This window comes from Barbus barbus (genome assembly GCF_936440315.1).
Source record: "Barbus barbus genome assembly, chromosome: 44".
Classification (NCBI taxonomy): domain Eukaryota; kingdom Metazoa; phylum Chordata; class Actinopteri; order Cypriniformes; family Cyprinidae; genus Barbus; species Barbus barbus.
Genome location: NC_136722.1, coordinates 24,252,886 through 24,267,741, shown reverse-complemented (window position 1 = coordinate 24,267,741; position 14,856 = coordinate 24,252,886). Strand labels below are relative to the sequence as shown.

The 14,856-nt window shown below is 35.4% G+C and overlaps 1 protein-coding gene and 2 gene segments (V, D, J or C); 1 reads left to right on the top strand and 2 right to left on the bottom strand.

Annotated features, from left to right (window-relative positions):
• Positions 1–14,856, bottom strand: part of LOC306863410 (Ig kappa chain V-III region MOPC 63-like) — a 773,265-nt gene continuing 758,409 nt past the window's right edge. The window contains exons 3-4 of the V gene segment in view: positions 1,627–1,671; positions 1–436 (exon numbers count right to left, since the gene is read on the bottom strand).
• On the top strand, positions 2,612–7,063 carry LOC306863415 (immunoglobulin kappa variable 4-1-like). The segment is given in 3 exons: positions 2,612–2,697; positions 2,785–3,115; positions 6,861–7,063.
• On the bottom strand, positions 7,467–10,741 carry LOC306863251 (tripartite motif-containing protein 16-like protein; the record flags this gene model as incomplete). The annotated part of the gene is made up of 4 exons (XM_079406502.1): positions 7,467–8,759; positions 8,919–9,058; positions 9,127–9,189; positions 10,717–10,741. The coding sequence occupies 4 exons, from the start codon at positions 10,739–10,741 to the stop codon at positions 8,343–8,345; spliced, it is 645 nt and encodes a 214-aa protein (XP_079262628.1). The 3' UTR covers positions 7,467–8,342.

Below are 14,856 nucleotides of genomic sequence, written 5' to 3'. Positions count from 1 at the left end.
AAGGCGTTCAGAAGCTTTATTGAATGAACAGCAATGGCAGCAGATTGAAAGACTCCTTGAGTATTGAGCTGTAAATCACGTGACTGCTGTGAATCCTGCTGCTCTTCACTGGAGAAACATCAGCACTCGGAGCTCTTGAGGAACAAGGTGTCTTGAGCAGATCCGTCATGTGTTACTCTGCAGACGAAGCGGTCTGCGCCTTCCCAGCTTGCTTTGCTGAGGCTCAGGACGCTGCTGCGGCTGTAGCGTCCGTCCCGCTCGCTCTCTGCGCTGGTCTGAACCCCCTCGCTGACCACTGCCCCGTCCAGCATCCAGCTCACCTGCGCCCCCTGTGGAGAGTAAGAGCTGAGCAGGCAGAGCAGTGCGGCCGAGCCTCCAGAGATCTGCAGAGAAGAGGGAGGCAGCAGAGACACGGAGGGCTTCACTGCGGGACCAGCTGAAACACACAAACACACACAAAACTCACTTCTTCACATCTGCAGCTACAATCTTCACTGGAGCAGACGTGATAATGCAGAGAAAATCACTATCACTTCATCTTTACTGTCATTCCACATCACTGCTGGCATTCATATAACACATAAACACTATCATGAGTTAAGTTTGAATATAGTCTCCATTAGTTAAATTAAGAGTTAAGAATTATTAAGAAATGTACTCTGTGAAAGAATTGTCTTAATTGTAATTGTACAAGACTATAGAAATGCTAAAATAAAAACCTGTAAAACAGTTCTTTCACTATACGGTGAAAAACTGTAATACGGTAAATCTAACAGGATATTTCATGTTATTGTACAGTAAAATAGGGTTTTTGGAAGTGAAAAAAGAAAACGTGTGCCAATCACAGATGCTATTTTTTTCTGTAAATTTTATGGATTTATTTTTTAGTGTCAAGAATAAGATACTGTATACTGTACATAAAAATAAATAAATAAATAAATGATACACTGCAACATTTATGTTACTTTATGAAGGAAGCAAAATGTTTAAAGTGATTTTATAAAACATCTCTGTCCAAATGCAAACTGATCATTTTATTGTGATATTGTTTTTAGCATTTAGGAAACAAATTTAACTGATTTATATATATATATATTATTTTGAAATACTCATTATTCAGGACATTTTATCATAAACAGAATTATAGGTAAACTAATTTATTTTAACATGCTTATCAACAATTTTTTTTACTCATGAAAGTACATTTATTTTGTATATTATTCAGCTTTTGTGTCATCCACAAATTACAATATTTTAAGAAATAACTGAGAATTCATTTGAAAAATGCCTTTAATTAAAATAATTGAAATGTTAGCACACATTAGGTGTGAAATATTAAGTACAAATATGGAAAAATATGGAATATCACTAAATATGACTTACACATAATATAGCAGACAAAACTTAATAATTAAATACATGATTTGGTGCAATAAATTAATAAAATAGAATTAAATTTTACAATAAATAAGATGCAAAATGTAAGTAAAGCTTTTTAATAATACATTTTTATAATAAATTAAGAATATTGTTGCCAAATGTTTAACTTATCTTAAAACTCCTTTTAAAACACACACACACACAAACACTATATATAATATATTAGATAATTTAAGAAAGACTTACTTCTGATCGTCAGTTTAGTTCCTCCACCAAAAGTCCACCACAGTGCTTCATTCTAGAGAAAGCGTCGTACAAAAACCTCCGTCACACTCAAATAAACACAAACTCCAGCAGAGAGAGAGAGAAACACACTCACACACACACACACACACTCACACTCACACACGCACACACACACTCACACTCACACTCACACTCACACACACACACACACACACACACTCACACACACACACACACACACGCACACACACACTCACACTCACACTCACACACACACACACACACACACACTCACACACGCACACACACACTCACACTCACACTCACACACACACACACACACACACTCACACACGCACACACACACTCACACTCACACTCACACACACACACACACACACACACGCACACACACACTCACACTCACACACACACACACACACACACTCACACACACACACACACACACACACACACACACACGGTTTATTATAAAAAAGCAGTAAAAAATGTTCATCTTTAATAATAAATACTTATTTCATGAAAACTAAAATTGCTTCATCAGTCCCAAAATACATTCCTCACATTTACACTGTTTCTGTTTACCTGCTTTATAACGAAATCTTTAGCAAGATTTAGATGGTGATTCCCTTTTGGATGACCTTTGACCTGTTATACAGTATCACAGATGATAGCAAATCTGTAAGACAGGTATTAAATGCTCTCAGCATCAGAGTCTGAATGAAACTGATCATTAAAACAGTGTTTTGAGAGAGAAACTGGACCCAAAATAATTAAATAACATACAGTAAATCATAAGCATTTGTTTCTGAAAATGAAAAAAAAACAAAAACGAATTTATTAGCAAAGATGCTAAAGGCCAAAACTGTGTTTCTGCTGTGTTCAGGTAAATGATGTGGAGTGTGTTTGCATATTGATCAGATGCTTGAGTGCTCTGAGAGTGTTTATAGTGCTGTGAGTTTAACACTTCATCACTGACACACACAACAATCTTCATCAACATGACCTTCATCATCATCTTCATCTGGACTCTCACAGCGTTTGCTCAAGGTTTGTGGAGCACAAGTTTGATATCAATTCATTTCTTCAAGTATATTGTCAAAGTTTTGAGTTGATTTTCTTCTTGTTGTGTTTCAGAGAGTAGAGGACAGATCAGCGTCACTCAGAGTCCCTCAACGACAGCAGCTCAACCAGGAGAAACAGTCAGAATCAGCTGTAAAACCAGCACAGATGTGTACAATGATGGTTCTGATGATATGTTAGCCTGGTACTTACAGAAACATGGAGAAGCTCCTAAACTCCTGATTTACTGGGCAAACCGCCGCCAGTCAGGAACTCCATCTAGATTCAGTGGCAGTGGATCTAAGAGTGATTTCACTCTGACCATCAGTGGAGTCCAGACTGAAGATGCTGGACATTATTACTGTCAGAGTAGACACTCTATCAGTGGTGGTCTTGTGTTCACACAGTGATAAAGAGTCGTACAAAAACCTCCGTCAGTCAGAGTCACAGAGACTGAACTGATCCTGCAGCTGCTCAAACACTATCACTCACTCAACGGTGAAGAAACACAATATGATCTTATCATAAACATCTGTTTTGTTGAGGTTAATCAGTTTTTGATTGATTTTATTGATTTTTAAGTAATATTTATCTCCTGTTATTTTCAGTCCTTCATGAAGAAATTCAGTCACTTTTGATCTTCACTTCAGTGGATATTTTTCCATCCTTCACTATATTTTTGAGTTTCTGCATTTATGATTTATCCTCAATCTTTTCTTTTCATGTTCTGCTTCATCAGTTTAATACGTCTATTGATTTATTAAGTTCATCCATCATAATGCATATATTAACAGCATCATATAAAAACATACCTCAGGTCCTCAGTTTAAGGATGTGATGTGTGGCCAAGTATGGCGACCCATACTCGAAATGTGTGCTCTAAGTGCACACACATAGCAGTGAGTAGTGAACACACACACACACACACACCCAGAGCAAGTCTGACTCTAACCATTAGGCCATGACTGCCCCTCAGAGACACAGAGACACTGAAAATATTACAAATATGAAGAGATTCTCTCAGAAAGGTGTCGGTAGATCACTGAAAAGCAGAGCATGATCACAAAACTTTAACAAATGTAGTTGCAAAAAGTTTGGTTAACCTTGTTTAAGCAATTATAATGCCTCCATCACTCCATCTCCAACTTTGTCCATTTTAATTAATTGTAGAAATCCTGATATACTTAGAGCTCGAGTCGAGTAACAGAGAGCCTCTATCATGAACACAACAAGTGCATTAGCTCTGGGCACTTTCATCACTATATTGATCTGGACGATGACAGTGTTATTTAAAAGATAATTTAACTTGTTATTTTTATGCATGTTGTGAAGATATATGATTCTAAAAGTGTTTGTGATTTCTAATCTTTCTCATTTGTCAGAATCTATTGGGCAGATGACAGTGACTCAAAGTCCCTCAGTGCTGCTCGCTCAAACTGGACAATCAGTCACTGTGACCTGTTTAACAGTGGTGCAGACTGCTGTAATAATGGAAATCATTTTCTTAACTGGTACTGTCATGAATCTGGTCTATGAACTTCCGTTCACTCACCACCAGAGGTCACTCGCTCACCACATTGACTCTTGCACTCACTATACTAACTGTTGCATGTTACTCTGGACTACAATTCCCATCATCCATTGCACTGACGAGACACACACACACACACACACACACACACACACACACACACAGCTGATTGGTCCGTGTACGTTTTGATAGTTTCAAATAGGTCTATATCGCGGAAATGATTTGTGCCAATGAGAGAGGTAGGATAACTTTACCTTCAGTTCCGCTTTGTTTGGCTTGTTTATAGCTAAACCTATATTATATACTGCAATTATTTATCCATTAGTATAAATATTATATAAATATTAGTATAAATATTTATATACTTATACATGACTTATCTTTGTATTTGTTTCCTATCAAAAACGTAATTTTTTTTTTGCGTGTTTAAAATAAATCAATAAAACATGTTCGTGCCCCTCACTTTAATAGATGCATTTACATTTTGACAGCCTAAAAACAGACTTCATTCACATGAATGACAGTAAATAATTAATTAACGAAATTTATTGTATCCTAACTGCGTGCATGAGCTTAATCAGTTTTGTCATCGTTATTTTTTACTAATAAATATCTGGGGGACCAAACAGGCCAGCTATGAGGCCACTGAGTTCCGGACCTCGGTAAATGTTTCATGTTCAAAAATAAAATATGTTCTCTTAATGACTAATTTGCTGTTAAACTCCTCTTATGAATGTCTGCATGACATGTATAATTCAGTTTATAGTTTGTAAGAATTGTAGCGTCCGTGGCATAAAAATGATCGAAGTAAAGAGTCTCTTGAGTCTTGCTGAGAGAGTTATGAGTGAGGCATATAATAGATCCAGCTATTATAAGCATTTTTGGACTTGTCTTTTCCACTTTCGGTAATTTCGGTTTATTTTTATTTATTTTTCGTTTTTAATATAAATATCTGGCTACACTACATCAAACTGACAGTAATCAAAAAAGCATGGACAGGTTATTGCTGACAGGATACCACATTCAGTAAGGCAAACGCAAAAACATCATGATATTATCTGTCAGAAACGTTATCAACGCTGTCAAAAACAGTATTTAACTCTAGTACACAGATCTGTAGAACAAGCTGAATGAAATGAAATACGCAAACACTAGCCATGAAGAAGTCTATGCTATATGTAATTCAGTATAGTAGTTAAAATTTTCAGAAATCATGTTATAAACATTCATAAGAGCACTAGACAAAGTTATCAGCTATATAGCAATGGTTATTAATAAAATATATAACAGTAATATATTGTTTCAACATGAATAATAAACAACTGATAAAATTATCCACTCCTAACTATAGTACAATATTAACACATTTTGATGCAATAAATAGGGTATGATTTCAAAATGATCATCCCTCCAAAACAGAGAAAACATCTTTCACAAATATCTACATGTCTGTCTCTTTTAAAGTGTTTAATAAAACCTTAAAAATTAATCTTAAACTATATCTGTGAGGTTCATAATTTGACCGCATGTTTTGGTTTCATCGTGAATCTGCAGGTGTTTTCATGCTCCACTGAATGAAGTTTATTTTACCTCCCCTTATTTTTACTTTATATTACAATTTTAATTAATTCATTTTATATGTGTTTTATGCAGTCTACATTATTAAAGCACAAATGTGAATTTATGAAAAAATTAACGTTTTATATCATGTGTGATGCACGCTACTCACAATCAAACTGAGTTTATTCAGTGATTGAGAGACACGTGTGATGATCCTCATGTCTGTAAAAACCTGCAGGAACATCCATGGATTTGATATAAAATATATAGGAATTAACAGTCATGTTTCTATTCAACTACTAAATATTCTCAAAGTCTCACAGGAGAGAGTCAGGATAATATACTAAAGTTGGTCTTAAAGATTTATTCAGAAGTGAATGATCTGATAGAATTCATAACAGTTTGGCTATTAGAAGATCAAATATTGAAAGATTAATTAGTACTTGTATTTTGTGTCTGTTAATGAGTGACTGTCTTCAGGTAAATGATCTGGAGTGTGTTTGCATATTGATCAGATGCTTGAGTGCTCTGAGAGTGTTTATAGTGCTGTGAGTTTAACACTTCATCACTGACACACACAACAATCTTCATCAACATGACCTTCATCATCATCTTCATCTGGACTCTCACAGCGTTTGCTCAAGGTTTGTGGAGCACAAGTTTGATATCAATTCATTTCTTCAAGTATATTGTCAAAGTTTTGAGTTGATTTTCTTCTTGTTGTGTTTCAGAGAGTAGAGGACAGATCAGCGTCACTCAGAGTCCCTCAACGACAGCAGCTCAACCAGGAGAAACAGTCAGAATCAGCTGTAAAACCAGCACAGATGTGGTTGAATATAGCTCGCCACGTTACTATTTAAGCTGGTACTTACAGAAACCTGGAGAAGCTCCTAAACTCCTGATTTATTATACAAGCACCCTCCAGTCAGGAACTCCATCTAGATTCAGTGGCAAGAGTTCATCTGCAAGAGATTTCACTCTGACCATCAGTGGAGTCCAGACTGAAGATGCTGGACATTATTACTGTCAGGGTAGACACAGTGGTCTTGTGTTCACACAGTGATAAAGAGTCGTACAAAAACCTCTGTCAGTCAGAGTCACAGAGACTGAACTGATCCTGCAGCTGCTCAAACACTATCACTCACTACTGACACACAGAGACAAACACAGCAACTACACATGAGCTCAAAACTCAGTTAGGAGTCAAATCAGCTCTATTAGACTGTGATCTGTCCTGAGACAGACGGGTTTGACTCAACTATGCTCAGAATCAGAGAAAATTCATAGCAAATTAAACAAAAACTTTTTTCTCAGTCCCAGTTTTATAGTTGTTGTGGAGGGTTTTGTAGATTGTACTACACTTGTACAATCATAATGCATTCTTGATAAACTGGCCTTATAAAATTACCATTTAAACTTTATAACTGTCTCATCACTCCATGAGCAGAAGTGAAACTGATCCAGTTCAGAGCGTTGAACCGATCAAACAGAGAAACTGTGAGTTTGAGGTGAAAATCAGATTTGCATTGACAGCTTTAGTGATTCTGATCGTCTCAGAATAGAGCAGCTCCGTCTCCAGAGACCATGTTCAAACCCCAAGAGCTTCAGTTCACATTTACTGCTAAACGCAGCTGTTCTCAACTATTACAATCCATCAACAGCAGCTGAAAGAAAATTTTAATTTTAATTTCATACTGACTCAAAAGCACTCATATGTAAATGCATTTATGCACAGGCTAAACACAGTGATCTGCTTGTGTTTACCAGGGATTCGTTGATCAAAAGTGACGGTATTACTAATAAGAGTTGGTATAGCAGTAACAAATGATGCACAAAATATGCTTTTTGCTGTGTTATTGTGAATATATTTTATAAAAGTCGCAGAAGTGGGACTCAAGGTAAGAACAGAGAGAAAAATGAGTGCACAGGAAGTGAAGGAAGCGATTTCAGGAGCCGACGAGAGCTGTGGAAACCTAAAACCTGGACAGACAGCGGCATGACGGGTTCGAGGCAAAGAAAGGTGCAAAATGATTCAGAAAGAACCAATGGGGGCTGAAAAAACATGAGTCGGCTGGACAGCATAGACAGCACAGGTGTATAAACCCTAAAAAAAAATACAGGTTTCAAATGCGGTTTTTGCAATCATGCCATAAAAGTACAATTTTGGATTGTAACCTTTCAGTGAAAAGTTAATAAAAGAACAATTGTTTCTACTGTAAGTGTGGAGGACGTTTTAAAAATGTAAGGAACCTTCTTCCACTATAAAGAGCCTTTTGTGGGATGGAAAGAATCAAAAGTTGCTAAAGGTTGTTCATGGAACCATTGATGTGTAAATTAATTCTATAATTCTAGAATGATGATATGCATGATGCATTTTTAAAATCAAATTTGTGAACCTGAAAATGCATGATTACAAAAAGGCATTAGCAGACTATATAATGAAAAGCAGATGAACAGTAATTTCAAATATAAAGTGTTGATATGAGGTTTTACATTGTCAAATAATATACAAGCCACAGTATCACTTGTCTCCCCCTCTACCTCATTCCTCTTTCTTGAGTATTAAGCAAGAGGACTGTCTTCCCACCCAGAAACCTGGCAGAATTTTCTCCTTTATGGGATTCTTAAATCTGTGAAGAAGTTTGACTTCCTTTTTCTTCGAATCTTCCTCTGTCTCTACAGTGTAGAAGCAGAGCAGACCCGCGGGCTGATCCACATACACCCCTATAGTGCAGCACTGAGGCACGTCTGCCACCCTGCTGCTGGTTCCTTTATGCCAGGCGTCATAGCAGGACCCGGCCCAACCCAGACCCCACGACTCCTCGTTCTCCCCGAGGCCACAGGGACCGTCGCCTGCCTTCCTCGCAGCACCCTCATATGCTGCTCCTATAACCACCCAGCCAGAGTACAGCACCTCCCAATAACAGCGCGACACCCAGACAGACTCCTTACACAGCACCTGTACACACACACGGATGTGCATTATTATTTTGGAAATAATGCATGAGAGAGACGAAAGTAAAAACTATCTGGTGTGTGTTTGTTTGCATTCTCAAATTTAAGGGCCACAACTCAAAACATATATCGCAATTTGTGTGTGTGTGTGTGTGTGTTTTACCTGAGGACTGTGGTCAAATCTCTCTGGCCTGTCCAGGTAGGGACACACCTCATCTGTCATGCGGGAAACTTTAGCCCCGCCCTCTGTCAACCACAGCACTTTATTGGCAGTTCGTTCGTCCAATGAAATATTGAGCCAGTCTAAGAGGAAAGGAACAGGTAAGTTTACTGATTTAACTAGAGTTTGATTGTCTGTGAATGTGACTCACATTTGAGCAGCTCCTCTCGGGACGTCGGCTCTGGGATGTTCGGCTCATAAAATGGAAGCTTTTCTGAAGATAGAGAAATATCAGTATAGGTTTCAATTTTGGCATAAAGTTAATAATACTGTCATGCAGACAGAGGTTTAGTTCATCATACCAACTGGAGTATTTCCAGCTTTGATTTTCCTTCGTGGAAGAAAATAAAAAAGCCTATATTCTTTCTATATTCTCCTGCGGTTGAGCGGTCATATTAAGCGTTGCATTTTTCCCCGTTCAAAACTATACAAGTGACACGTCTTGGGTATTCTATAGTCTTTGATTGAAAATGCGGGATCATTTACGTCATTCATGTAATTCCTAACTAAATGTGACCAGACATGAACGTTTTACCTTATTATTTGCAAGTAGTTCAAAATTATTATACTTACCAACTAGAATTTCCTTCACTATTCCATTTATTTATGCTTTATAAAAAAAGGCATGGCTACGGCTTTGCTAGCGTTAGTCTGTGCCTCTCAGATATATCAGCTTTTGAGGACACATCTCTGGCAACTGTTTCAGACGTGTGGCAATGTATTGTGTGTGTGAATGTAACCCACTGACCCAATAGCCCAGTGTGAAATGATTTATAACACTTGTTCAGACTTCTGATATTGTGGCAACCTGATACCTACAGTACAGTCCCGACCCCAAAATTGTATAATTGGATAACTGACATCAAGCTTCAGTTTAATTATCCAGCATGTTTTTGTACTCCCTGATGCATTGACATTCTTGAGACATTTGCTATAATTAAATGGCATGCATTGATTTGATAATGAATAAGCGTGAAATAATGACCTCATGCACGCCTTTGAAACTATAGCTTGTTACTTAGATTTATTGAGTTATTTTAGTCACTGATATACTATTGTACATTTTATACATATACTGTTAGGCTATACTATTATATGTTTGGTAGAAATTGCTTGTAAATTTGACAAATAATGACAAATAAATGTGATAATTGCATTGAATTAAACATGACATTTTGAAGCATGAAACTAGAAAGACTGAAGTAGCATTGTCTCATAAAACTTACACTCCAACAATTTTTGTTTAATTTACAGCTTTGTAGTTTTTAGTATTTTCAATAAGATTTAACTTTCCTGTTTTCTATTTAGTTTATTTATAGCTGTTTTAGTCCTTAAACCTGATGAAAATGAGAAATGTTGGCAAATTACTGCAATAAAATAATTTTATTTTATGATTAAAAATATTTTTTATGGTTTTAGTTTTAATGAATTATAATATCCCGGTTTCAGACTGAATTAAGTTGCTTTGTAATATTATATATATATTTAATGTTTGAAATATTAATTCTTTACTATCTGTTCTAATACAGTTAGTGTTACTGTACTGAGCTTAGTTTTTTAGTCGGCTACATTTGCTTTTTCTGTACGATACCTATTATTTTGCAGCTAAATAATGTAACAATAACACAAAAAAATATACATTTAAAAAAGGTCCTGTGCATCACAACCTCATCTGACTACAGAAGAAACTTTCTGAGATTTATTTCTGGGTTAGTTCTTAATTATGATAGCAATGCTTTACCTGTCTTCTTGATTTGAGACGCCATAATTCTTGTGCTTGAAGGCATTTTGATGATAGAGTTTGTCTGAATGTAATGTGTTTGGATATGCGTGTGTAAGATGCAGCAGCTCTTTTATAGCCAACATATAGTGCAGAGAGATGGGCACATGGCCACTAGAAACCATAAGGAGGGCGTTCCAATGTCACACTTTGTCCAAATAAAGGCAGCACATCAGAAATACAAATGCACAGACAGACACATCACTGGAGCAGAGCAACGGACCACAAACTGGGTCAAATGACACACACACACACACACACACACACACACACACACACACACACATACATACCTGCAGATGTAAATGGAGGCTGCCATCAGGGTTATTATAGTTAAATTAAATCATAAAAAACATTTTTATTACTTCAAATAAAATAAAGTTGAAAATGTAAAATAGAAATAAAATGTAAAACACTATATGAACCATATTTCCACTTAATGTACTAAAATTACTAAAACTAAGATGGAAATAAAATGAAAAACTATACATGCATTTGCACATATATTAAGCACATAAGAAAATTACTGAACATTTAAAATTAAACACAGAAATTTAAATTAAATCAAAATAAAGAAAAGCTGTAATATCTAAATGATAATAAAATAACACTGTTTGCCACAAAATCAACATAAATAATGTAATAATATAAATAACTTTAATGATTATCAATATGTTAATTAGTAAAGATTTCCAATTTACCTACCTAACCCTAAAATCATATTTTGCATGAAAAAACATTTCCACTTTATGTAATAAAATAACAGTTATACAAAACTATAGACATTATTATAAGCTTAAAAATGACAAACACAAACTAAAACAAACTATAACTAAAAATGAAAACTATCAAAATATAAATATCAAAATAGTAATAAAAGCTATAATAGTATGTGAAATGTTTAATAAATTATATAATAATTTAATTAAATTCTATAATATTAAATATGATATTTTAATATGATAATTAGATTTCCAACCCCAACCCTAAAGTTTAATTTATTTATGTATTTGTTTTGTTTATTTATTGTTTGCTTTGTATTTTGGCTTGGTGTGGTTGTTTTTATCATGGTGAGAACTGTCTATTCATATTTTGCACTAAGCCCTATCCTCTAATCTAACCTTCACAGAATCCTTTATGTATTTTCCATAAGATGTTATTAGTCCATTCTCATTGTGTGGATTGTTGCCCACCTGAAGAAACAAATCGCCAAAGCTCACATTTGTGCGTATGTGAATGTTTCTAATGACAAAGCGACATTGAGAAAGTAACGTGGAGTAAAGTGAACAAAGGTGTGTGTGATGCAGCTGGCACAACTGTGTGTGACATTTCAGTATTGACAGATTAAATTCCACAGACTAATTCCACTGAAACACTTTTATAAGATATATGATCCAGAGATTAGCAGGTCTAAAATACATGCATGCACGGCACAGAAAGCATGTGATGTCTCCTCTGAAACTTTAACCGAGCACTTATCCTACACACAGCGTCCACATGTAAACTAGTCAACATCCGTGGATGGCGACAGTAAATCGTGGATAGTAAAAATTGTAAATAAACCCAGCCGTCACAATAATATCAATATTGAACACACTTTTTTTTACTTGTGTGATTGCAAGTTTACTATAATTATGGAGTGATTGTGCTGTCTTTTATGCATAAAAAATATATATAAATAATAATATAATAATCAAAAGTATTAATCTAATTATGAATCTAATAATCAAAATTAGATTATAGATTTGAAAAATTATAATATATAAATAGTTATTATAATTAATAATTATTTTCTAAATTATTTATAAATTTTAAATTTAAAAAGCATAGTTTAACTGCCACATATATCAAATATATACATGTTTTTATACATGCTTTTTTTTGTAACTAGAGCAGCTACTATATACTTTTTCCAAAAGCTAGTTTGACTGTTAACATCTTTTAATGATGATTGACTTGTAAGTTGGCAGTGTACAGTTTCAAAACAACCTTCCCAACACTTAACCAGTCAACAGTTATGTATTATAACTAATAGGATGTGCATTCCATGTATAACCGCATTGTTACTGGTCACTTTGCAGTGTGTTCACCTTTGATCTACTGAGATGATAGTGATGCTCCTGCTGACGAGACGCCAGGGCTTTCCTCTCTCGTTCAGAGGACTGGAGGGAAACACGTTTACGATGTTTATGACAGCCGGGATCATTAAACCAAGCCGTTGTCCTTCTTTCTTTAGCGTGTTACAGATATTTCTACTAAATTCTCTAAATTTGCATTTCCATCCTTCTAGATAAGCTTCTTTTCTTTATTTAATTGTCAGCTCGGGATTTATTTGCAATTAATGTTTTTATGCATCATTCTTCACTCATATAATAAAATGACACATATATTCTTTATGTATTCAACCCCATTTATTAACTAGTGTCTTTGCTGCTGATCTTCGATGATCCAATACTAATCAACCATACTAATAAACAAAAATGATTTAGGATAAACATAACATTGTTTCCTTTTTTCTTTCTTTTTCTTTTTTGAGGTTGAGGTGTCATGATTGCGCCAGACTGCCAGTCTTTTCTAAAAATATAAATACGCAGAACTTCACAAGTAGACAGAAGTGAGATGCAGTACAGTGTGTGTGTGTGTTTGGTATGTATATGGCTGTCATTGAGCTGTCATTACTGAAACAGAGCAGCCATCTGACAGCACATAAATCCTTAATGCATGTGTCTGGTGTGTGTTTCTATCAGTGTGTGTGTAAATGTGTTGAAAAGCCAGTGTGATACAATGTCTCAAAGCTAAAATGACCTTCTCTATCCTACTTAGTGTGTGTGTGTGTGTGTGTGTGTGTGTGTACAGTAGTGACAGAGTTATCTTTTTATACCTGCATTAATTTGCCCCAAAATGCTGATCTTCATGTAAGACTTAACTCATAAATACTGTATTGCTCCAAATAAAAGACAGTGTTTTTTTTCTTGGAAATGCATCTAAAAAATAGGGTCATCTTATATTCAGGGTCTACACTTTTACATGTCAATTAATCACCTGCAATAATAGGTGGTGCCAAATACATGTAAAGTGAGTATCCTCAGGACTGAAGCGGGCGCTTTGAAGCAGTGATTCATGAAGCTTATCAAACTGCCAAAGTCAGGTGATCACAAAGCTTCGTTACGTCATAAGTGTTTCAAAATCTCAGCAGTTTGCCTTTGCCCAGCGGCGAACCATTGAACCAGCGTCTATCATTTTTTACCTGATCTAGGATCAGTTTTGTAAATTTATAAAGGTTTAATGAGCCATTTGTTCAATTAAAAGGAAGAGTAGTGGTTAATAGTCTCTGAATGGCCTGTTTAGACATTAAACAAACAAAACAAGCCTTGCAAATTAATAAAAGAAGAAATATTTTATGGTATTTGATGATGTTAATTGCTTTTAATATATTATACTTTCAATAAAATATTTGCAATGGTTTGTAAAAGCTGTTTTTATTAATGTTTGACCTGAGTTTTTGTTGTATTTACACTGTTTTGACCAGCAGGTGTTTTCAGCGTTTCGAAACAGTGAATCATTTTACGAAGCAATTGCTTTGGTTCAGTTGATTCGAATCGAGTTTATCAACTCGTGGGTTGCGGCCCAGCAGGCACCGGACGTCTATATAACGTCAGGTTGACATGATGTCGGACAGACATTGCATTTTGGTTGAAAATGAAAATCGGGTTGACATCAGTATATGACGTCAATCTGACATTGACGTAATGTTGGATTTTGGTTACACAACCTAAAAACATAAAAATATCAACGTCAGCTGACGTCGGTATTGGACATCAATTGACCTTAGACGTTGAATTTACATAGAATTTTGGTCACCCGACGTCACAATTTAACCAAATATCAACGTCTTATGACTTTGTGTGCCTGCTGGGAAACAACAACATTCTGTGTTTTTTTCTGATTCTTTTATTTTGAAAGGCATGCGTGAACGCTGTCTAGAGAAAAATGTGTTGTCCTGATTCAGCATCTGCGGTCAGATGTTAGTGTCATTATTCTAATGTTATTTTTGTATCTTATTAAATACATTTTCATCTTATCATCTGAGAAAAACAAACT